We start from the raw sequence: 24,200 nt of genomic DNA, 5'->3' as shown, positions 1-24,200 counted from the left end.
ACAAAATCTGAATATCTTTGGTAGAGGACCTAAAGATCATATCATACACCAAAATTAATATCAAAGCTCTGGGCCTTGTACTTTCAGACAAGATTTTCAAGTTTGCATTTTTGAAACTCCTTTTCTGGCCCGACCTACTTATGCAACAGACCGGAACCATTTGAACAACTCTGGCAGGAGACCACTCAAGGATCATTCCCGTAGTTTGGTTACTGTGCAGTTATTGGTTTTAGAGATGATGTTGTTAAAAGAAATTGTTGACGACGCACGACGAACGGACGTTGGGGGATCACAATAGCTCACCAGGAGCTCGTTGTGCTCATGTGAGCTAAAAACCATAAGAACAGATCACAGTACCTATTTATTCCTACAATGATTCTTTTATTATATAATTCCTCCAATTTAAACTATATTTTCAACCATAACGTAATAGCGTGACGTCAGCAACATCATTCCAGCTCATATTAGAATATAAATTATGAATTTTGTTTGGGTCAAGTTGTGTTTGTGTACATATAATATACATGTAATAAATACTGGTTTTGATCAAATGTACTTTTAGTGAATAAATAAAACACTAGAGCAATATTGAGTAATATCATCATGAGTATAGTTAAATGTTTTACGGCCATTTAGATATCAAATTTGTTAACATTTAATTTACTATATACATGTATTTTCTATTTTTGTTTCACGTCATTGTATACAATCAATAATTAAATATAAAATAAAATTATAAGATGCTGTTTGGGATGCCCTCGACACTTTGGCATCATATGACGAGGACAATAAAAATATTAGATATCTGTCTTTTGTTTGCATCAACTGTTATAGTTACCTTTAAACACATTAGGATACAGAATTTCATTATTCACTGAAATATGACATCAAAGACTACTTATGTAACTGCATAACATTTCACTGCAAGTATCCTTTATTATTTCAATGAAAGATAAAATAAAACAAGCAAACTGGCTTCATTTTAAATTGCATATATTTCATTCATATAGAATATTAGAACAATGAAAAAGAGCTAAAGGTAACAAATATTGAGCAGAATATAATAGCAACAAAAGAATACTTAGTACTTACTTCAACAAGAAAGTTTTCTATGAAATACAATGTTTAGAACACAAAACTCAATTATTTCATAACAAACTTGACTATACATTGTTTCACTAAAATAAATAAAGAAATTTCTGTAATAAAACGTTTTTTTATCAATTACAGTTGTAATTAGTTAACTTCTAATCAGGCAATGTAGACATTTACTGATTTAGTACATAAAAATGCCTTTCAAATATAGTTACACCTCACAGTATATGTTTAATTTACCTGAAAATATGTTAAGCAGCAAAAAATTTCTTGATACATGCAGTTATCAATTAAAAGTCCAGCTCCGATGCTAAAATAAGCTTTGTGTTCTATAATGAAGGCTCTATCTGATCTAACAACAAAGTAGTTATGGTCCTGAATAAAGTTTTCTGCAGACAAACATGTAAATGATTTGTCCCTAATTTTAAATAATGGGAAATACAAAAATAAGTTAATGAATTTTTTTAAACATACCCAAAAATATACAAAAGTAATAATTAAACCTTACAATATACATACAAATTTGTTTAGAGGAACAAAAATAAAAATCAGTCTTAAAGTTTAACAAGATTGCATTTGAGAAAAATGCTTTGCCACCGCATAAATACAACACTAAGCCTTGTACCTTTAGACAATAAGTTTTTTAGATTTTTTCTTATAATACATATTTATTGAAAATCAATTACCCCCATGGCGGGGGAAATTTTGACCCCAGGGCTATAATTTGAACAATCTTGCTAGAGCTTCACTACACAATGTTTCATGCAAAATATCTAACCTCTTGCATTTGTCAATTGATAGAAGAATTTTTTTTGAAGATTTTTTTTAAAGTTTTTACTTTAAGTTTTTACTCACTATGATATACATAAAAGGAAAACCAATGACCCCCCGGGCGGGCCCGATTTTGACCCCAGGGCTATAATTTGAATAATCTGGGTAGAGGTCTACCAGACGATGCCTTATGCAAAATATCTTAGTGCTAAGCCTTTTGGGTCTTTACAAGAAGGTATTTTAAGTTTTTACTATATGTACATAAAGTGAAAAACAATGACCCCGGGGCGGGGCCGATTTTGACCCCAGGGCTTTAATTTGAACATTCTTGGTAAGGGTCTACCAGACAATGCCTTATGCAAAATATCTAAGCTCTAGGCCTTTTGGGTCTTTACAAGAAGGTATTTTTAAGTTTTTACTAAATGTACAAATAGTGAAAATCAATGACCCCCGTGGCGGGGCCGATTTTGACCCCAGGGCTATAATTTGAACATTCTTGGTAAGGGTCTACCAGACAATGCCTTATGCAAAATATCTAAGCTCTAGGCCTTTTGGGTCTTTACGAGAAGGTATTTTTAAGTTTTTACTAAATGTACATATAGTGAAAATCAATGACCCCTGCGGAGGGGCCGATTTTGACCCCAGGGCTATGAACAATCTGGGTAAAGGTCTACCAGACAATGCCTTATGCAAAATATCTAAGCTCTAGACATGTTGGGTCTTTACAAGATTTTTTAAATTTATTCTTATAATTGCTATTGGTTGCCATAGCGCAACCAGATTTCTGCATGAAACGAAATTCTTTGAACAACTTTGGAAGCCCTTCACCCAAGGATCAATCCTGCCAAGTTTGGTTGAAATTGGACTAGTGGTTTTTCACAAGAAAATTTTTCAATACAATCTATAGAACACACACACACACACAACAGGTGAATCCCTATATGCCACCGCATCGCAGATGCTGCCGTGGCATAAAAAAGACTAAAATATTATGACTATAGATTTATAACCTATGTTACAGAAAAAATTATATTTGGTTGAATAATTCATTACAGTACTGTTTTACAATTATCAAACAAAAACTTCAATTTAGTATTTATTGCTGTATAGATATATATTGATTCAGGCTGGTGGCTCACGAATCAATAAATATATTGTATAATATTGTATAAAAGAAAAACACAAATTGGCAGTGAAGTCAGGAAAAAAATAAAAATGTAACCATAACAACCCAGCAACAGTCCAAACAAAGTTTACAATTCGATATTTACATTACTAAAACATAATGTGAATTTCAAATACTGATTCAGATTACAGGGAGGGAGGTAATCATGTAAAACATGCAGTACATGGACAAGTTTTTGCCCTTGATCTGTTAAAACCACCTGGAAATAATCTCCCTTTGCTCTGATTTTTTTCCCTTACTTCTTAAACCAGAACATTTTCCTGTGATACATTACCATCATTTTTTAATTCCACTTCTCCACTTACTTTCGTATTTCCAGTCACTGTATTTGAATAAACTACTTTTTCAATCATTTCTGAGCCTACTTCAACTTTAATAACCCTTCCTTCCCCAGCACCTCCTACATTATTACTTCCTGAAGATACTTCAATCTGCTCTGAAGGTAAAGTATTTACAATCTCCTCGGGAATACCCTCACCATCATAGTTAGATATAAGATAACCTCCACTACCGTCATCCTGCATCACTAATGTATATTGCTGTTCACTCACATTATCTAACTCGGCCAGATTCTGTACTCTTCCAGCTTTGTTATCCTGCTCTACAGCAAAATTAACAAACGCTGACAGATTATCTGCCCCTGATACACTATCTGTACTCTCCGGTATACCATTCACATAAGAATCTGTCTGCATACCAGAGTCCACTTTCTTAACTGTAGATAAAACGTTCGCTACAAATTCTCTCATCTCAGCATCTGGCTGTTTTTTCTTTGGTTTTGGTCGTCCCCTTCTCAACCCTCCTTCCTTAGGACCTTTCTGATGCATGACAGCGTGTAGATCAAGGTTACTCTGCCGCAAGAATCCACGACCACAAACATCACACTTGAACTTCCGTTCTGTTGTGTGTAAAAGCTCATGACGCTGTGTAGGTAAAAAAGAAATATTGAAAGTCTGACTTAAAATGCAGGGAAAAAAGTAGAACAAGAGGTATCATAAGGCAGATAGTAAAACAAGAACCTGGGTAATGTTATAATAACCAAAGAGAAAGTTTTCATTCAAATTACATGCACACAACACAATTATGAGTCATGAAATGTGACCTATAATTATGATTTATGTGTGAAGATTCAAGTGAATAACTTTAGTAGTTTTGAAAACTAGAGAAATTTTCTAAGCTTACAAAGTACTAAAATGTATTCAAGTCAAAATTCATTCCTGTGTTTTTGGTCATGTATAGTGACGTTTGATTATGATCACAAAAAATCGTGTGGTGAAGCTTTAAATGAATACATGTACCTTCAATAGTTGTAAAAAATGACTGTGCTTCACAATGGGCCATAATTCAGTCAAAGTCAATGCCTGGATTTTAATCTTCAATTAAAAGCCAAATGGCATAAGTTAAGCTTGAAGTGAAAACCATCAGTAGTTTTAAAGACTAATGTTGCATTTACAAGTACTTTCTATGTTAACAATCATGGAAAGTGACCTTCAAATTTCATACCAAAGACATGATTGCATTAAGTTTCAAGTGAAAACAATCAGTAGATTTGAAGATTGATGTTGTACGCAAACCTTCCATTAGAAAGTTTACTAAAAGCCATGATTCATTTAAAATCTGTGCCAGAGTAATGGACCTTTGATAGTGATATCCAATTTGAATTATGATCTTAAAGCCATGATGTAACAAGCAAATAATTTGAGTAGCTGATAAGGTATTGAGTTGCACATGATATTTCACACAAAACTTTAACCAAAGGCCTTCTTCAAGCAATAAAAAATAGTAAGTCACCATGAATTTATTTACCTTCATGACTTTCTTCTCTCTAAATCTACGTCCACATACATCACAAGGAAATGGTCTTTCATCCGTGTGGATACGAGTATGAGCCTGTATATACAATGATGAACATGTTTAAATCATACACATTTTGTGAAGCTTTATTCCATTTATGAGCTATATCATTTATATCATTTATTATAATTGAAAGCAAAAAACATTGATTCATTTATAAGCAAAAGGATTTGGTTTATTTATGATCTAAATCATGTGTATCATTTGTTCCATTTTAAAGTAAATTCATAACAAACAAAAAAGTTTGTTTCATTCATTGCAAAATAGCCAAACATAGATACTAAGCATTCATGTCTAAATGGTTTAACTGTGGGTTCGTAGTGGTGTAGAATAAAATGCAGAAAATACTACCAGCACTATCTTTTTTTAAACTTACCTGAAGATGTCCATACTGTGTGAAGGCTTTTTCACAATAAGTACACTTATAAGGACGTTCTCCAGTGTGGGTACGTATGTGTCTAGACAAATGTATATTGGAGGTAAATTTCTTGTCACAGGTTGTGCACTCGTATGGTTTTTCCCCAGTGTGGGCTCGTCTATGTTTAGGAATCTGATTACGATATTTGAACTTCTTCCCACAAATATCACACTCATAGGGTTTTTCTCCTGAAATAAATTACAAAACACAGATTTTAACACGACGGTTACATGATTTTACTTTAAATATACCAATTAAACAATGTTAACTATGTCTATGATTGTTAGCATATAAAACAAGCAATTATCATAGTATTGCAAACAATCCATAAGTCCCCTACCGGTTAGAACCCCAGCAACATTCAATTTTACCAGTGAATGCATGACATGAATGAACTTAAATCTTTTGAGTTCTAAGTTTTCTATATCACAGTAATGTGTTAAGTTTCCCTGCCTAGTAAGGAAATTATGTTTATACAACCATGTCTATTATTATAATGTGGGATTTTAAAGTAAATCCTATAAGGAATGAAGAAGTTGGAGTGAAAAATACCAATTTCTCGAAAAAAATCTAAGTTCAAGGGGGACATAATTCTGGAAATAGTCTTGCTAGAGTATTTAACCTTCTCAAAAATGTTGAGTGATAATAAGAAACATATATATGAAGTTTGAAGTAGATACATTAGGAAATAAAGAAGTTGTTTAAAAAAGACAACATTTTTTTCATAAAAATTCTAAGTTCAAGGGAGGTAATACTGATAATTTTTGTGCTAGAGTTGTAAACCTTGTCACATATGATGTGGTTGATGAACAGAAACTTATATCTAAAGTTTGAAGTAAACACCATAAGAAATAAAGAACTTATAGTGAAAAAGCTGAAAAATTTGAATCAGAAATCTTGAAATTCAGGCTATTTGTTGCCATAGCAACCAGATTTTTCAACATAGGAAGTAAAGAAAAAGATGTGCATAATCTCCAGACTGCCATCTACCCATATTTCAAGTTTCAAAAAAATATTTTCAGTACTTTTTGAGTTATCACTGGATCCAGTTTATGTGTTAAATTTGCCATATTTTCAGACTATTTGTTGCCATAGCAACCATAATTTTCAACAAAGGAAGAAAAGAAAAAGATGTGCATAATTTCCAGACTGCCATCTACCCATATTTCAAGTTTCATAAAAATAATATCAGTACTTTTTGAGTTATCACTGGATCCAGTTTATGTGTTAAATTTGCACTATTTTCTGCCTATTTGTTGCCATAGCAACCAGAATTTTCAACATAGGAAGAAACTAGAAATGTGTCCATAGGACACGGATGCCCCCACACGCCACTGTTCTGTCAATCTTATGACTCTAGGTCAAATATTTTTTGGACTACATGTGCCACAAGTTGAAAACTAAAAATCAACAAAGGGCCATAATTCTGTTAAATTTGGTCGCAGCAAAAATTCCTACCTTTACTACCATCTACACATAAGGTTGTTAATCCCTGGCAGTTTAAGCAAAATCTGCCATCCGGAGTTGCGTTCACAAAATTTCTACATAGTATATAATGAAAAAAACAACAAAGGGCCATAATTCTGTTAAATTTGGTTGCAGCGAAAATTCCTTCCTTTACTGCCATCTACACATAAAGGTTGTTCATCCTTGGAAGTTTAAGCGAAATCTGCCATCCGGTTTAAGAGGAGTTGCATTCACAAAATTTCTATATAGTATATAGTGAAAAAATCAACAAAGGGCCATAATTCTGTAAAATTTGGTCGCAGCGAAAATTCCTTCCTTTACTACCATCTTCACCTTAAGGTTGTTAATCCCTGTAAGTTTAAGCAAAATCTGCCATGCTGTTTAAGAGGAGTTGCATTCACAAAATTTCTACATAGTATATAGTGAAAAAAGCAACAAAGGGCCATAATTCTGTTAACTTTGGTCGCAGCAAAAATTCCTTCCTTTACTACCATCTACACATTAAGGTTGTTCATCCCTGTAAGTTTAAGCAAAATCTGCCATGCGGTTTAAGAGGAGTTGCGTTCACAAAATTTCTTCATAGTATATAGTGAAAAAATCAACAAAGGGCCATAATTCTGTTAAATTTGGTCGCAGCAAAAATTCCTTCCTTTACTACCATCTACACATTAAGGTTGTTCATCCCTGTAAGTTTAAGCAAAATCTGCTATGCGGTTTAAGAGGAGTTGCGTTCACAAAATTTCTACATAGTATCTAGTGAAAAAATCAACAAAGGGCCATAATTCTGTTAAATTTGGTCGCAGCGAAAATTCCTTCCTTTACTACCATCTACACATTAAGGTTGTTCATCCTTGTAAGTTTAAGCAAAATCTGCCATCCGGTTTAAGAGGAGTTGCGTTCACAAGATTTCGGGACACTCGGACGGACAAGTGCAACGCTATATGCTCCCACTCTGTGGGGGCATAAAAAAAAGACGTGCATAATCTCCATACTGCTATCTATCCATATATCGAGTTTCATAAAAATATTTTCAGTACTTTTTGCGTTATCGCAGGATCCAGATTTGTGGAAGAACGGACTGACGGATGGACAGACAGACGGACGGAGGGTAAACCTAAAGTCCCCTCCGGTTAAACCGGTAGGGGACTAATAAATATACTAGGCAATACATTGAAATGTATGAATTTCATGCACTGTATTATAACTTCATACAAACATTTTACATTATAACTTCATATTCAGGCTACAAACAAACTTTTTACATTATAACTTCATATCCAGGCTACAAACAAACTTTACATTATAACTTCATATCCAGGCTACAAACAAACTTTTTACATTATAACTTCATTATCCAGGCTGCAAACAAACTTTTTACATTATAACTTCATTATCCAGGCTGCAAACAAACTTTACATTATAACTTCATTATCCAAGCTACAAACAAACTTTTTACATTATAACTTCATTATCCAGGCTGCAAACAAACTTTACATTATAACTTCATATCCAGGCTACAAACAAACTTTTTACATTATAACTTCATATCCAAGCTACAAACAAACTTTTTACATTATAGCTTCATAGTTGACTACTGCCTATAGAAAAATTAAATTATTAAAAAATTAACAAAGTTAGGGTAAATATATTTGAATAAGGAAAAAGTAAGATATATAAAATGTTTGCCATGGATGTTTACAGACAGTATTATATATCTTTCAAATTCACTTTAATATCTAAATATACATTGTGATAAACCCAATCATGATTTAACAAATATGAGCCGCGTCATGACAAAACCAACATAGTGGTTTGCAACCAGCATGATCCAGACCAGCCTGTGCGTCCCCAAGGATCCTGATCAGACTGCGCGGATGCGCAGGCTGGTCTGGATCCATGCTGGTTGCAAACGCACTATGTTGGTTTTGTCGTGACGCGCCTCATATCATGCTTTCATATTGTAAAGATAAAGAGTTGCTCTGTGTAATGATAGTTCTTACCTGTATGAGTCCTTAGATGACACACCATGTCATCTTTTCGTCGGAAACCTTTATTGCATAGTGAACATGTAAATGGTTTAGCTCCAGTATGTATAGTATGATGAGACATTAAAGCTGCCTTCAACGTAAAACCTGTAAAGTGACAAAAATAAATATTCAACCCATATTGTTGACCACTTTAATACCATTTATATAGAGTGAACTCTACTATTTCAGTTTTCTTAAAATATCATTATTCTTTTAAGCCAGACCAATTTAAGTGAATCCAACTCAAATATAGTGGTAGTTACCTCACATAGTACACATTTCTTTGACAAATGACAATAAACTACTTATATAAATTACATGTTTCAAAATGCCATAATGTAAATTCTAAATGAACTCCAGTTGAAAGCCATTTCACAGCATGCTTTATATTCAGTTAGTTAAAATCAAATGTACAACAAAATAGTAAAGATTATGAAAGTTTAACTTTCAACCTTACCTTTATCACAGATGTCACATTTAAATGGTTTGGCACCAAAATGTGACTGGTAGTGACCATTGAAACTCTGAAGTTGTTTGAACACTTTACCACATACATGACATTTATGTACTTTATCCCCGGGTCGAACTGAAAAATAGAAAACAGCGATGTAGATTTTATTCTGTATGCAAGTAATAAAGTAAGTAATAGAGCATGGAGCTATCAGAGTGTTTCCAAGAAAGTACTTGTGTTCTTGGTTTTTGGTTAGGTTTAAATTGATGTCACACTGACATTGACAGTTTTAATGATGAAACAAGACTTCACATGTCTTTGTCTGCATTATTTCATGTACAAGTGGATATCTTTCAGGGCTCTCATTTGGTAAAATTTGGGGCCAAATATCGGCCCCATTCCCCCACCAAAAAAGTGTGTTTTTCCCCCCCTAAAACCGAAAAAAATCCCCCTTGAAATTAATATTTAACGGGCATAGAAAACGCCAATTGGCCAATATATGTTCCGCGAACGGCAACCGGAAATCAGTACGTATATATAATTAAGACATTCCGGACAGTTTTTAGCATTCCAAAATGTCGCATAATTTCAAGTCTTACAAAAAAAAAAGTTCCCCCTTGAATAAAAAATATTTGAAAATCATGCAAATTCCCCACTTGCATGGACCCTGGCCCCAGTCTCAAAATGCTAACGAGAGCCCTGTCTTTAATGTAAAGTAGAATTAGTTAGTGGCACAACTTTCTCACATGAAGTACTCATCATACTGGTAAGTACCCGTAAGGATTCTAACTTGACAGTGATGAGGGGAAAGATATTGCCTCTTATAACAGGAATGTGTAACATTTTGATTGAAATCGTAAAAGTAAAAAGCTTCACACTGTTTAATAATATTTGAAAGAGAGAAATCACAATTATGAACTTCATATGGCTGCTAAAATCTAATCGCATCATTTTTTTATACATGAATTTCAGATAAAAAAAAAACACAGATTAAAATTTGAAAATCACTGATGATGTTAAGTGAGAAATAGATAACATAGTTTAAAGTTGTTGAAGTAACTTACTACTTCCTCTTGGAGTTATTCTCTTCACCACATTCATTCCAGGGTTAGCTATAACTAGTCCCTGATCTAGAGTCATCCCCTCTGGCAGTGTAATCTCTTGGATAATTACATGTGGCATATCCTGCCCACCTTCTCCGGTCCCGCCCAAATCTGTGAGAAGAGAGGAGGGTATTTCTCTAGTGCCACCACCCTCGGCAAACACAGTAATAACCTGTGGTTTACCATCTGTGTCAGTTGTACTCACTTTGATCATTTGTAGACCAGAAACTTCCTCAACTGTTGTCTCATGTGTTACCTGATAGATATATTTATACAAGTTATAGATGTCCTCACCTAAATCTATAGCAAATGCTTCATGTGATGAATGGCTACTCTAGCATTAAAATTAGGACACAATATTGAAGTAGGAGAGACCAGTGTTGATCTTTAATGATTCAATAAAAAAAATAATCATTTGTCCCTCAGTAACACACATGTCACATCATTTATCATCTTCAAATTATAAATTTAGTACATCAAACCACCAGTTTGAGTTGAACACATGAAAATGTTTCAATACACATTGTACAAATGCAGATTTTTTTCTTCTTCTCTTAAGTTCTTGATCTTTTCTATTTAAAGACTTCTACTGTACAAATAATCAAATTAATCTGGGTTGAACCTGATATATACTTAGCTTCATCAAAAATATGTCTTCCTTTAAGCAAATAAATAATTAATTAAAATAGTAAGTTAACATTTGACATCTTTTAAACTAATTTTCTGTTTTTACTGGTTTTTATGTTTTAAGTCGTTATAATCACATGAAAAGGTAACATGCTTTACGGGCGAAGGAATGCCTTTTACATGCATTGTTTCAGACATTAGTTAGCATCTGGTAAGAAACACTAGTTTTCATTTAGCTAGTTGGAGAGCTGACTCAAATGAAACAATACAACCCTTTATACGACTGGAAACCAGAAGTGATTTTATTATTAGCCTTTACCACTAAAGCAAGACAAGCATGCATATATGAATGGAGAAAACTGGCTTTTTATGTTTCATACAGGCAATGAGAAAAGTGTTTGTTCAGAATGTGAAATCAGTTTTGATATACTGCAGAGTAATTTGAATTTTAAAATAATTAATATATCAACTTTGTATACATCAAATCACAATTTAAAGCAGCAGAATATGTGAAGTCAGCAAAATAACTAATGAATATTAATTATTCTAAAATACTTTAAACACAATCAACAACAAAAAATACACATAAATAGTATAAATATTCAATATATTTTGTACATATTTGTATGACAGTTTATAAGTTATTTCATGTCATGTGAAAATATGTAAATAAATTAATCCATTCAATTTCATCCCCTTTTATACATTTATATGCCCAACATGTCATCATGGTGATGGAAATTACACTGTTGTTAACATATGTAGATATTACATGTATATAGCCAACAAATGTATGGAATTTATAAAAGATATTAATTCATTTTGTGTTATAGTATATTAATGAACAGTTTATTGTTCAAATGCTTTGACATTTATCATTCTGGCCTAAAGGTCTTCAAGATAACATACCTACTTGAATTACAACAACATACTCCATATTGATATCTGTTTGGCTAGTGTTGAATATCTCTCAGAGATATGAGATTGATATTAGAAATTAGATAATATCAATACAGTAAACAGGAGTTTGATTAATTAATGCTTATCAGTTATCAGTAGAAGATTAATGGGAGACACACATCTGGGCTGAATGAGTTAAAATGAACTGTTCCAAATTCAAAAACAGGGCAAATCCATTACATACATTCAACAGGCTAAGGGAGTAAAGAGTTAGCAACTACAGTAAAAATCTAAACTGCAGCAGAGAGGAAACTGTAATCTGAAATTAAGTCAAAATTTTAATACCTCTGGATTCTCCATTGTCTGTAGAGTCTGCACACTCCCTTCTAACTCATCTTCATGTTGTATTTCAGTGTGTTCCTCCATAGTTTCCATAGTCCCGTCATCAGCAATATTATCATTACTTACAGTTACCGTCGGTTCATCAACTGGTTCTGTTTCAAATAAATGAATAGAAAACTTATTAGGTCATTTGTGAAGTCTCTGAACTTGACAGAAGATTACTTTTAGAACAAAGATTTTAAAGATTTGCTGAAAAAAGTAAACTTATGATATATATATATATATATATATATCATATGTTATTATAAACAGAGAAAAAGATGCTTTTATTTGTACTTTATATCTATCAAGATAATCTTAAAGGCATGTGGCTAAGCGATCAAAATTATTTACAAGATTAACAAATATTTCATATGAGATAGTTTCAACAATATTTACCCTGTTTCCTGCAAGATACATCCCAACAATTGATCTGGAAGAAAGCATGAAGGGCAGCCTCTTGTTCACCTGTCACATGTATCGTCAATTCCTGACTTCCATCCTCGTTTATATTCTCACTTTTACACTCTAATCAATATAAAAATATTGTGTTACATTAGTTTCATAAACTTGAATATTATCATTGAGTGTTTCCAGTTTTATATTTGCCCCAATAAGAACGTCAAATGATAAAATTCAATCCTTTTTAAAGAATTTGTGGTAATGAGTCAGAGTGTTATTAACTGCAAACAACAAGGAAACATTTTTTAAAAAATCAAAACATGGTTACAAAGATTAATCATTAAGAAATTGATTTCTCTCTGTTTAATACAATAAATGTTTTAAATTATGCCCCTAATACAAAAAATGCCATTCTCAAGACAAACAGAAAAAGGTAAATGACTTATAATACAGGAAATTGTTTTCATGCTATAATAATGCTCTCTGAACTTTATATTAATCACTATGAACTTACCTTTAATGAGCTGCCAACTATTTATTTGAAAGAAAGCTTCCATGGCAGACTCTTGCTCAGATGTTACCCCAACTGTTACAAGGTAAGGCTCATTCGAGTCCCCTTCAAAATCATCCAATGATAAATGAATGGTCTCCAAACTTTCCGTCTCCATGGTAACCAAGTCTTGGAACCTGAATCAAAAATTCAAGTCAATTAATTATCTGTTTGCATGCATATTCAAATTTTTTTTCCCTGCCATTTTTGGGTGCTGCAATTAAAAGCTAATGCCCCTCTTTATAAGGCATTTTGCCCAGTTTTGGGAAGAGTGGTGTAAGGGTAGAGCATTGGACACCAAATAGGAGCCATGAGGTTGAATCCCACTAGTAGTGAGATTCTCTTCAGACTTTTACAATCCATGTAGGTGGTTATGAAACCCAAGAAGCAGCCATAGGAAAGACCTCGAAGAATCTAACAGTTAACAGTGATTTTTTCGGTTGATTTTGACCCGGAAATAAGGTCTCTTCACAATGCCAGAAAAACATAAAATATTCACAAAAATGTGTAAAAAATTCACAATTAGCAGGATTGCTTTTCAGTACCCAGTGATTTTTCTGCTTATATAACAGACTTCGAAAAAGGGCCTCTTCCCAATTGAAATTTTCTTTAAAATCATGCAGTTTTCCCAAAAATCTGAACTTAAAGTTAAACCTACTTTTTTACTTCCCAAATTAGCAATTTCACCTCTCAAAACCATGTAAAATACAGTATTTTTCATTTGAAACATGTTTTAATATTTGGCTTATGCTTTTAATTCAATTACCTTCATGTCCTACAAAAAACAATAAATTGATACATATATATTTAGTAAAGGTATGTAACTCGCCGCTCAATTTTCAGCACTCATCTTAATATGAACTCCATAACTTCAACATTTTTTCACCAATTTTCAATATCTTGGTACCAAATGGTAAGGATTTGATTACTCTTAAAGGAAATTAAGCTGTCATTACGATCATTTCAAGTTTTCAGAAGATGTGTAATCTCAAAGTCACCGCAAGTGTAACTCGACAGAGACCTGACCGCTGGGTTTTGTTCAAAATTTTGAATTTGATAAGATAATCACCGAGTTTACTTTCGGTTACGTTTACGCGAAAGAAATGTTGCTCAATGCGTAACCTGAATTTTGTGTGCGTTTTCATACGCTTAAATTTTGTTTTGAATGCGTAAACGTGTTATTTCCATGCGTAATTTACGCGTATACGCATCTTATCTGGAACCCTGATGTATCAATTTTTTATTTTTTGTAGGACATGAAGGTAATTGAATTAAAAGCATGAGCCAAATATTAAAACATGTTTCAAATGAAAAATACTGTATTTTACATGGTTTTGAGAGGTAGGAGGGCTGTAGAGTGGATGTGGGGGTGAGTGCGGGGGTAGTGACCAATCGGTAATGTAACGATTCGCCACACTAACGATTCGCCTCATAACGATTCGACACAGAGTAATAACGATTCGCCACAGTTAAATAACGATTCGCCACGTGTTCAAATACAAATTTTTTTCACATCTGTTTTCAAACTGTTGATGGAAAACTTTTTTCCATTTTATATTTCATTTGTTAATTACATAAATTAATTACACTAAATACACATTTTATTGAATAAAACACACGAAAACCAAATATTTTATTAACAAAATTACATAACACATTTTATAACTTCGTTATTTATATAAACTGGAAAAATATACGTGTACGTATATTTAGTTTGTCTTGTAATTTGTCTTTGAATTTCTGAATATATTTAAATGCCATTATGTTTGTAATGTTTTGTACACGGACAATCTTTAAATATGACATTTTTTAAATGGATAAGTCATACCTTCTACTACCTTTAAGGTCTTTTCTAGTAGATGTTTTCATTGCCTACTTAAGTTATAGCCATACCTACAATTAGAAGAACTTCTTACGAATACAAACAGAACGTGTAAAGCGCAATACAACATAAATATTATTATTGCGAACTTTTGGAAGGAATTTGAATTTGACCATCTTTTGAATTTCATGAAAAAAAATCTTGATAGATTTTTCCAGCATTCTAAAGGATTTGAAAGCTAACTAATCCCGTTTGCGTCTACAGCTTTCTTTTTCTAGACATTGAATCAATTTGAAGGTATTAAATTGTAATGGCTAAAGTTATAAAAATAGATAAAAAAATGTCTACAAATTTATGTGGGTATTTTATCTTTATTTATTTATATTATTGTTTTAATGTCATTTAATAATGTACTGGAAATAAAATTTCAAATGTCATAGATGCATATGGTCTACGAAATAAATGTGGTCTCAAAGACTACTAAACAATGGATAATTAGCCGAGAACATTTTTGGCAGCCTTTCTGTTTTATGTGACATAAATCAATTCAACTTAAAAGATGATTCTGATTTCGTTATTTTTCGTTTGTATACTATTTTATGTATGTGTTTAAGCTATTTAAACCCTCTTAATCGGCATATATCGGCTCGCTCAAATTAATTTGTAAACAAACATAAGCTTAATTGCCGCATTGTTTTGAAATCTGAATACATTGTCAGATAATTAAAGGATTATTTCGGCGTCAATTAAATATTTCTACAACAATCCTAAGGTGATTGGCTTGTTTAAATTAAAGGTGTGACAAATGTTTTACATATGCGTTCTTTAATCAATTATCGTAAATCACTTTTCGTATGAACACATGTTTTTGCAATACTTTGTTTAAACATTTGCCATATATTATAATATATGAACTATATATTTATATATTAATATTAATTGACATATAATTATGTTTATGAGTAATTCAATAATTATTTCAACATATAATTACTTTCTTGTTAATGTACTCCTGTAATAATGTTACTTTGATAAATTGAAAATCCGCGATGGGGGCCTTAACTTCATATTACTTGTATTAAGAAACATTATTAAATTATTGTCATTGTCAAATTATTAAAACAAAAGGAAAATTTTTGATGATTACTAAAAAATCATCGTTATAATCATACTGTGGCGAATCGTTATTTAACTGTGGCGAATCGTTATTACTCTGTGGCGAATCGTTATGTGGCGAATCGTTAGTGTGGCGAATCGTTACTAATTCGACCAATCAACGCGCCAAACACCTATGGTTGTAAGTGACTCACGTACGGCTAGAAATTTAGGCTATAGCAGGGCTCTCAGTAGGGTCAGAATTGCATGAGTCAAAGACTCTTTGGCTAAAATTTTCATGAGTCAAATAATTTTTTTCTAGTGTCATTTGACTACATGTATCATTTTTATGTTACAAAAATAACTGTATTGGAGGTCATTTTTGGAGATTCCAAAGTCTAAATTGACAGAAAAAAATGCCTAATTATAAATGTCTATACCCCCACCACCTAAAAAACAAAACAAAAAACAAATAAAACAAAAACATGAATTGCTGTGAAAGAATAAAATAAGCAGCAGCTTTTCTGATTAAATGTATAAAATCTAAAAAAATATCTTTACTGGTATGCTATATCATATTAATTTTAAATACCAAAATGTACCAGGAATATTTATAAGAAATGCACAGGTACTCCAAGTAAATGAAAGACCTATTATAAACCTTCAGAAGCAATCAATAATTGACACCTCAAGTATGTAATTCTTATCAGTTGTGTAGAGCTATTTTTAGCGCTGTCAAATTGCAGCCACTGAATTGTCGCGCTTCAGTGCACAGGGTATAAACAATTGCCGTGTGTAAAGCATTTTATACACATCTTATACTGCCTGTTGACATTTTTTATGAGTGTGATTTGAACACATGTAGGATTTGATAGATAATTAGGGGTGGATTTAAGGTAATTATTATTGCATAGCTGAAAATCCCATGTGGAAAATTGACTCTTGAGCAGATTTTATCACGTGTCAAATATGTGCATTTCCCGATTTTCACGAGTCAAAACCCGGATCCCCGTGTCAATCGAGAGCCCTGGGCTATAGAACGGCTAGCCACTTCCTTTTTTCACAATTTGACAAATTATCCTCATACAAATTCACATGGTATGGGTTGTTGCAAAAAAAGTAAAAAAAATCACTGGTTAACAATTTTTTTAAAAATGAACAGAATGATGAATTCAAGTTATAATTGTTATACTGCAGCAAAATCCATATTTTCAAATCCTAAACCTATACAGCTCAAATCCTAACCCCTACCCCTAGAAGTAATCTGTCATTTATCTGAGTGATTTTGTATAGAGTTGAAGAAATAATTTAAAAATCTATGAAACGGACATATTTCTAAAAGTCTACAGTGTATAGTCAGTACAGTAGCCTAATCAGCTAATTTATTACTGTGTATCGTCTAGGTCTAGAATAAATTTGACCTTCAAAGGAAGTCTGGTCTACAACCAGGGATACCAAACGAGTAAAACTTGAAAATTTTCCCATAGTTAAGTGTTCACAAAACCGAAAGTAAGTTTTCTGAACCAAGTATATTCGGCATTTCAGTTTTAATCTGAGAAATCAAAGATGTTCCAAAGTTGTCTTTAAAACGGAACACCTCGGTCATTGCAGACGGTTGAATATGACGAAATTTGACTTATTTTTTCGCAGGTTTTTCAAGCATGTCTTTCACTGAAACAGTTCGAATATAAATTTGCTATTTAAACACATGGAATCTCACCAATATTATCCAAAAAGCGTGAAGATTATTTGATGGACAAAATGGCTTCGCTTCGTCTCCGTTGTCGCGTTTGCGCATGCGGACTTGTTCTGTTTTTACTGTGTCACGTGAACAATCGACCACGGAGTATAACTATAACACGGAGTTTCACAGTGTTGCAAGAATGTCTCATGACTTACGGAGTTCCCGGGTTCTCTTTTTCTTTATTGGGAAGAGGCATTAATTTAGCCGCTCGATTTGGGGAAAATGTTCGCTAAAATTATAAGTTTTCATTTAATAAAAGACTTGGGTTACACCATAGCAAGGCTTAAACATTTAACTTTAATTAAAGCCATGGCCATAGGATCAAGCTCGTATTATCTATGGTGGCTGATTTGGTACACTTTGGCAAATTGCGCGTTGCGTTGTCGAACGTGGGGAGAAGGGAGCGGTGGTCTAGTGGTTAAGGTGTCTGCCTCTCAACCCAGAGAACATGGGTTCGAGCCCTACTCGGGTCACGACCATGTTTCTTCATATGACACCAGTACTGGTTAATTGATTCCAGGAAGCGGAATATCAGTAGCAAGAACTTGTTTCGCAATCGAGCTTTAAACCAAAGCGACAACACAACTTATATCGTTTAGCCCCTTTTCGTCTTGTCGCTACCGAAACGCGCTGAACAGTGCGTTGTCGCAATCTCCACACAGTGATCTCCCCTTAATTCTTCGGCGTCGATCTCTGCCACCAAGGTCCCAATATATCAGAATTTCTGATATACTATATTTTTTCAAAAATTGTTTTATCTACTGCTTTTATCTATCAGATAAGTTTTCTCTCATTTATTTAACAATGTTTATGAATAAATAAATAAATAATATGAATATTTAGAAATAATTTTAAAAATTATGTGATTATTTTCTACCGAGACGATATTTTGATATTTTATATTTTTTAGCTTTTGAATTTATTTTCCGTTATTTTGTATACTTTCGATAATTTTTTAATAAACTATATGGAACGTAGGCACTAAAAGTAAAAAATAAAACAGAAAGAGAAAAATAACGTTAGATTTTCTTTGTAACGGTCGATATTTACATTTGAATTTCGACGTTACGTCATGTGACTTTCATCATCATGTGACGTCTTTGAAGGCAGTGATTACAATTCTGCCAAGGGAGGTAATCACTGTAAGGAGTTTGGCGTTGTCGCACTGTCGCCCTGTCGCTAGTCGTCCTGTCACTAGTGAAGCATGCTAAATGGCGCGTTGTTTTGCGGCGCGTTGTCGCGATGTCCCTTGGCTTATATATGTACAAACAGTCAATCATTCGATTTGAGCCGAGCGACAATGTGACATCGCGACAACACGCCGCACGACAACGCGCTGTTTGGCGTACATCGTTAGCGCAAGACAACATGGTTTCCTTAAGAAGAAACTTTATACTCATTGCTAAGTAATAGCTCCGTATAATACTATTACTTTAAAATGTTCTGCTATTTTAAGCTCATTCAAAGTTTTAACAAACTCTACAGTGTATTACACAGTTTTCAAACTGCCTATATGTCTATTTAACTGTAGCATAAGCCTTAATTAAACTTTCATTTGTATAGCATAAGCCTTAATTAAACTTTCATTTGTAATATTTTCTCGAGATGGAAACATTATCAATACGATAAATGCATCGGATAAACACTTTCTAATGGCACGCAGAAACCGTTATTTAAAATCAAACGAAGTCCAACATTTCGATGCGATTTTAGATGATAACTCTATGTCCATGAACCCAACAGTGAGTGATATAAGTTCAGATAAAGGCTCACTTACATTCATAAGAAATTTAATGTTTTCATGTTAATTGCTTTATAAATAGTGCATTCTGGTCTTGCCTGCCAATAAAATGCCTTTTCGATGCACCTACCGCATTAATATATATTATTTTATTAGAAAAATATTACAAATGATAGTTTAAAGTCTAACTTGTGGGAAAAATACGATGCGAATAAAGAAATTAATAAAAGAGTGATCTTGATTTTCTGTCATAATGATAGCTACTTTCAGAGCGCTTCTATCGCAGCCAGCCAAAAACGGCAACATTTTCACTTGATTGGGCTAGTTTCGACGCCTGTAAAATTATCAGAAAAGACACACTGGGTTGATTTTTTGCATGTGTGATTTTAAATAAAAAGTGTTCATGTGTATATGTTCCATGTGTATAACACGAAATCCCTTCATATATTACAAACTTTAGATATTTTCAATAAAAAAACAACCATTTCACTGAAGCTGCAATTTCTAACCCGCTGAAAAAAGAAGAAGAAAAAAAAGAAAATGAAAAGAAGAAACGAGTCCAAACTGGTCGTTAAGTATCACCAGTCAATGGAAAATAACCCTTTAGCAATGAAGATCGCCTTTTTTGCATATTACAAATATACGTATTTTTTTCCATCAAATCTGATTTCAAAGCGCTGCAACTTCTCAATGGCAAAGGCCTTTCAGAGTTGGTTACACGTTACCTTAAGATTGATCTAAAAGCCAATTTAAGCAGCTCACAAGTCCAAAATCTTTTAGGCAATGAGGGCTGCTGCCCCCTTCAAACCCCTCAGCAGAAGGGGGCACATTACCCCTCTGACAGCCCCTGCTTTTTGATAGGGTACGGCTTCAGAAAAGTGTTTACTTTTTCAACAGCATCTCTTAAACGAAAACAAGTGTTTGGGGTCTAAATAGGGCATTTTTTTCTACTTTTTAAGGCCTCAATGGGGGGGGGGTGAAAAGGCATGCACAGACGTCTATATGAAATAATGGGTTAAACTATTTTTTTTTTGCAAAATTAAACATACATTTCTACTTTGAGATGACATTACTAACATTTGTAAACTAGGTAAGGCACAATGACCTAAATATTTGGAACAGCTGTAACGTGAACAACATAAAATAAAATGACACTCTATTTACCAGATATTATAAATATCACATGTGTGTAATGTTATATGAATATCACATCGCACTGAACAGGTGACAACAGCCACGAGGGACAACTTATTATGAGTATATAATCTTACTATTTATAGTACCTAAGATTTGCCTCCCTTTAATGAAGAAAATCACACATCTTTCATAGTTAGAAAAAGTTTGAGTTATACCAGAATGACATGCTTACGACTTTAAGAAAAAAAGCTTTCTAAACAACATACAAAAATCTCACAGGGGCTTCTCCTTTTAGGATCATTTTCATTATGTACTAGAAAAACCTCTTACAATTATGATTACGTTATCGTGTATTAAAATCCATTCCGATATTGGTGTTACAATAATATATTTTTTCTTCACATTTTGAAAATAATTTGATAATTCACCTTATTCAGCATTCTTTTCGTTTACACTTCTCTTTTTCATATCTTGTAAATATTTTTTTTCATATGCAATGTATTTATACATGTATATATTGCCAATTTATACTAAATATAACAATAATGAAGAACCTTGCTCCGAACTTTAATTGATTATGAAAAGCAATAATTACATATAAATATTTTATGTTTTCCTGTCCATGTCAAATCCCATTTAGAGGACCTAGACATGCGCTTTAATTAAGATACACCAGTTGACTGCTTCCTGCGTAAAATAGCCAGTCATTGCACCCAAAGAGAAACCCATTATACTAGTGGAATTGGTACCACCTCAATCACACTTACCAAAGTCGACAGGAGTCTTACAAAATGAGAAAAATATGAGGCCTAGCTCTGCAGACTGATCTTCCCCAGACCGCCTGTTAACACATTTTCTTCCCCTGTTAAACAATGTCTATACTGGGACAGAATAAATACATAATAAGCACAGACAAAGGCAAAACAAGTCACTAAGCATATATTCAATTTAATAGTATATTAAGATTTTTACCACTAAATATTGGGCTTAATAAAAATATTCAAATAACTGAGATGTTGATGTTTTGTAGCAGAATTTATACATATACATATATTTATAAATGTACCTGTATGTTATAACTTTATTTGTATTACTCACTATGAATAACAAGTATCAGTTAAAACTGTCGACCATCTTCGTATAGGATTAAAAGAAACATGACTTAGAGTTGACAATTAACAAAAACGACAATATTCTTTTTTGGGCTCGGAACATTGTTCATATGAAGGTTCGGACTCTCTTATTATCCCATCCTTTGTCTCAGCATGTTCCGGCATATCAAAGGAAGCGGTCCTGTCAAAAAAATTAAACGGCCTTAACATAAAACCAGTTTCAACTTTCACTGTCATCGGCATATCTTCTGTAGTAGGGACATGGAGAAATCCGACTGTAACCCAGTTAACAATGTCATCGTCAACGATGCTTTCTCCGTCGATGTGCTTTGCCAAATATTCTTGCGCATGCTCCATTCTATTGACGTCATAAATTGACGTCAACGTTGACTCCTCTTCTTTGCGCTTCGTCACAGCACAGTGAAATTTCGTGAAAGAAAGTGCGTTTAATAGTGGATGAGTCTTTAATGCCTGGTCGCCTGAAATATATTTCAAGAGTGCTAGTTGTACATTGAATTGTCTATGTAGTTTATATACACTGATGTCGAGGTAAACACACATGTTTGTGTTACCTTCATCTTCGGCATCAAAAAAGTAAATTCCAAAGTTGGCCAAAGGAATATCAGAATAAAGAATTTTGATGCGCTTGATTTGAACATGAGAATATATCTTATAAATCTTACCGTTTAAAAACTAATGAAAGAATTTTAGAATATGGACCGCATACACGCCATAGAAAACATGGAAATATAATTATGTCCATAAGATGTTCATAAGTTTAAGTTGTTTAGGTTATGTACGTATGCTTACGTATAAATGTACAGTAGCTTATAAAATAGCATTTAACTTTAATTATCAGAAATTCCGGGTATATTGCCAAACATCTTTAAGAGTCCATTTCTCAATCATGAAAACATAACAGACATACCTGTAGCTAATGGTGCTATTTGGTACCCTCTTTCAACACCCCATTTGTTCTTTTCTCGTTCATTGATAACCAACCAAAATTGCTGTTCACTCGGATCCTGTATTCCCATTTCTTTTTCAATCCTTTCCCACTCAATATAACGTGTTTCGTTGTAAATGAAATATTCTGGAGCTTTTGTGATATCATGTTTTTGAGTTTTGAGCGCTTCAAGAACTGGCCCAGCTTTCCACTTTACGATTTGGAACGAATTATTCTTGTCAACAAGATCAAAATCTACTTTAAAGCCAAACATGTGATCATGGATGGGACCTGTCATGTATTCACCTATCCTATAACCGAATGCATCTCTGGTGTTATCGGGGGAGTGCGGGTTACCCTCGTCCCAGAAGCTGGATTGTATATAACCGCTGGCCTTGGCGTGGGTATACACTTTGCCGTCAAGGTAGAAATGGAATTCGAATGTGTAGTCATAGTTACCTATGACTACAGGTGACCTGACTATAAGATGCCTATTTCTCAATCCCGCCTCAAAGTTATGCCCGGCATGTCTCCATAAAGCATCCTGTCCGTCTGCTTCAAATATACAAATTGAACGCATATCATACGCTGTCTGTGTTGTATGCCACCAAAATGTTGTGTTAAGTATTGTCGCATGTTCCGGACAGTCTACACCGGGCATTATCGTTGTTGGCGAATCCCCGCCCATTATACCATATGTAGCATCTGCATAAATAATATTATTTTGAGCATGTGAATCCATGGCGTAGTTTAAGGCGATATCATTTACAGCCAACTCATATATAATTCTCTCGTCCTTAAAGTTGATATTGAACAAAGCCGGTCCTCGAATTTGGCTCCCGCTAATATCAAAACTCCACCCCATCCATTTCACGTGCGTGCCTTCTATTGTATACCTAGGCCCAGCTGGATAATACGTACGTGGTCCATGTATATCGGCATTGTCGCGTAGTGGAAGGCTGCTGTCCCTTTTCGGAAAGACACGATCCCATAGGGTGTTCCTAAATCCGGCTTCCAACTTGACCTTTCTGATATTGTTGGACATGTATGCATTCATTAAGTCTGTTGATGTGTTGTATGGACCTTGGTTCAAGTAATGGAAGTCGTAGGCATACCATTTCGATGTATCAGTGCCTGGATTGTACACCCTTCCACTGAGAGGAAGTATATGAATAAGATCAAGATCTTCTTCGTGACGAAATCCTTTAAACGCAACATTCCATCTGTGTACAAACAAAAGAAAAAATCTATATAGAGGATATTAAATGAGTGTGAGTTCAATACTGAATTTATTGCACGAGTTGAATAAAATTATATTATGCGAGCCTGTGGCGTATAATCTAATTTTATTTGCTTACAGACAAATTTTTG

At 33.5% G+C, this 24,200-nt stretch overlaps 2 protein-coding genes across 4 annotated transcripts; both read right to left on the bottom strand.

Annotated features, from left to right (window-relative positions):
• Positions 1–972: 972 nt before the first annotated feature.
• On the bottom strand, positions 973–17,981 carry LOC132738653 (zinc finger and SCAN domain-containing protein 12-like). Of its 3 annotated transcripts, none has more exons than XM_060726214.1 (10): positions 17,870–17,981; positions 13,197–13,369; positions 12,680–12,808; positions 12,245–12,393; positions 10,334–10,628; positions 9,276–9,404; positions 8,792–8,923; positions 5,283–5,512; positions 4,859–4,942; positions 973–3,975 (listed from the first exon to the last, which is right to left on the bottom strand). In XM_060726214.1, the coding sequence occupies exons 2-10, from the start codon at positions 13,348–13,350 to the stop codon at positions 3,295–3,297; spliced, it is 1,983 nt and encodes a 660-aa protein (XP_060582197.1). In that variant the 5' UTR covers positions 13,351–13,369; positions 17,870–17,981; the 3' UTR covers positions 973–3,294. The 3 variants fall into 3 exon arrangements, with proteins under 3 accessions (XP_060582197.1, XP_060582198.1, XP_060582199.1); XM_060726215.1 differs by lacking the exon at positions 17,870–17,981 and adding an exon at positions 17,571–17,724; XM_060726216.1 differs by lacking the exon at positions 17,870–17,981 and adding an exon at positions 17,539–17,695.
• A 3,726-nt stretch (positions 17,982–21,707) lies between these two features.
• LOC132738652 (uncharacterized) lies at positions 21,708–24,052 on the bottom strand (the record flags this gene model as incomplete). The annotated part of the gene is given in 2 exon segments (XM_060726213.1): positions 21,708–22,362; positions 22,812–24,052. Coding segments are annotated over 2 exon segments (1,657 nt in total), but the record flags the coding sequence as incomplete, so codon positions are not given.
• Positions 24,053–24,200: the final 148 nt, after the last annotated feature.

The sequence above is a fragment of the Ruditapes philippinarum genome, unplaced genomic scaffold (assembly GCF_026571515.1).
Source record: "Ruditapes philippinarum isolate M1 unplaced genomic scaffold, ASM2657151v2 ctg1639_1_1_1_1, whole genome shotgun sequence".
Classification (NCBI taxonomy): Eukaryota; Metazoa; Mollusca; class Bivalvia; order Venerida; family Veneridae; genus Ruditapes; species Ruditapes philippinarum.
This window is presented reverse-complemented; position numbering and strand designations above follow the sequence as displayed.

Excerpts from the sequence above, each read along its gene's own strand:
- LOC132738653 (XM_060726214.1), bottom strand. The coding sequence starts at position 13,350 with ATGGAGACGGAAAGTTTGGAGACCATTCATTTATCATTGGATGATTTT. Across the intron at positions 12,809-13,196 it reads TAGTTGGCAGCTCATTAAAG|AGTGTAAAAGTGAGAATATA; the intron begins GTAAGTTCATAG and ends TATATTGATTAG. Across the intron at positions 12,394-12,679 it reads TGTATCTTGCAGGAAACAGG|AACCAGTTGATGAACCGACG; the intron begins GTAAATATTGTT and ends TATTTGAAACAG.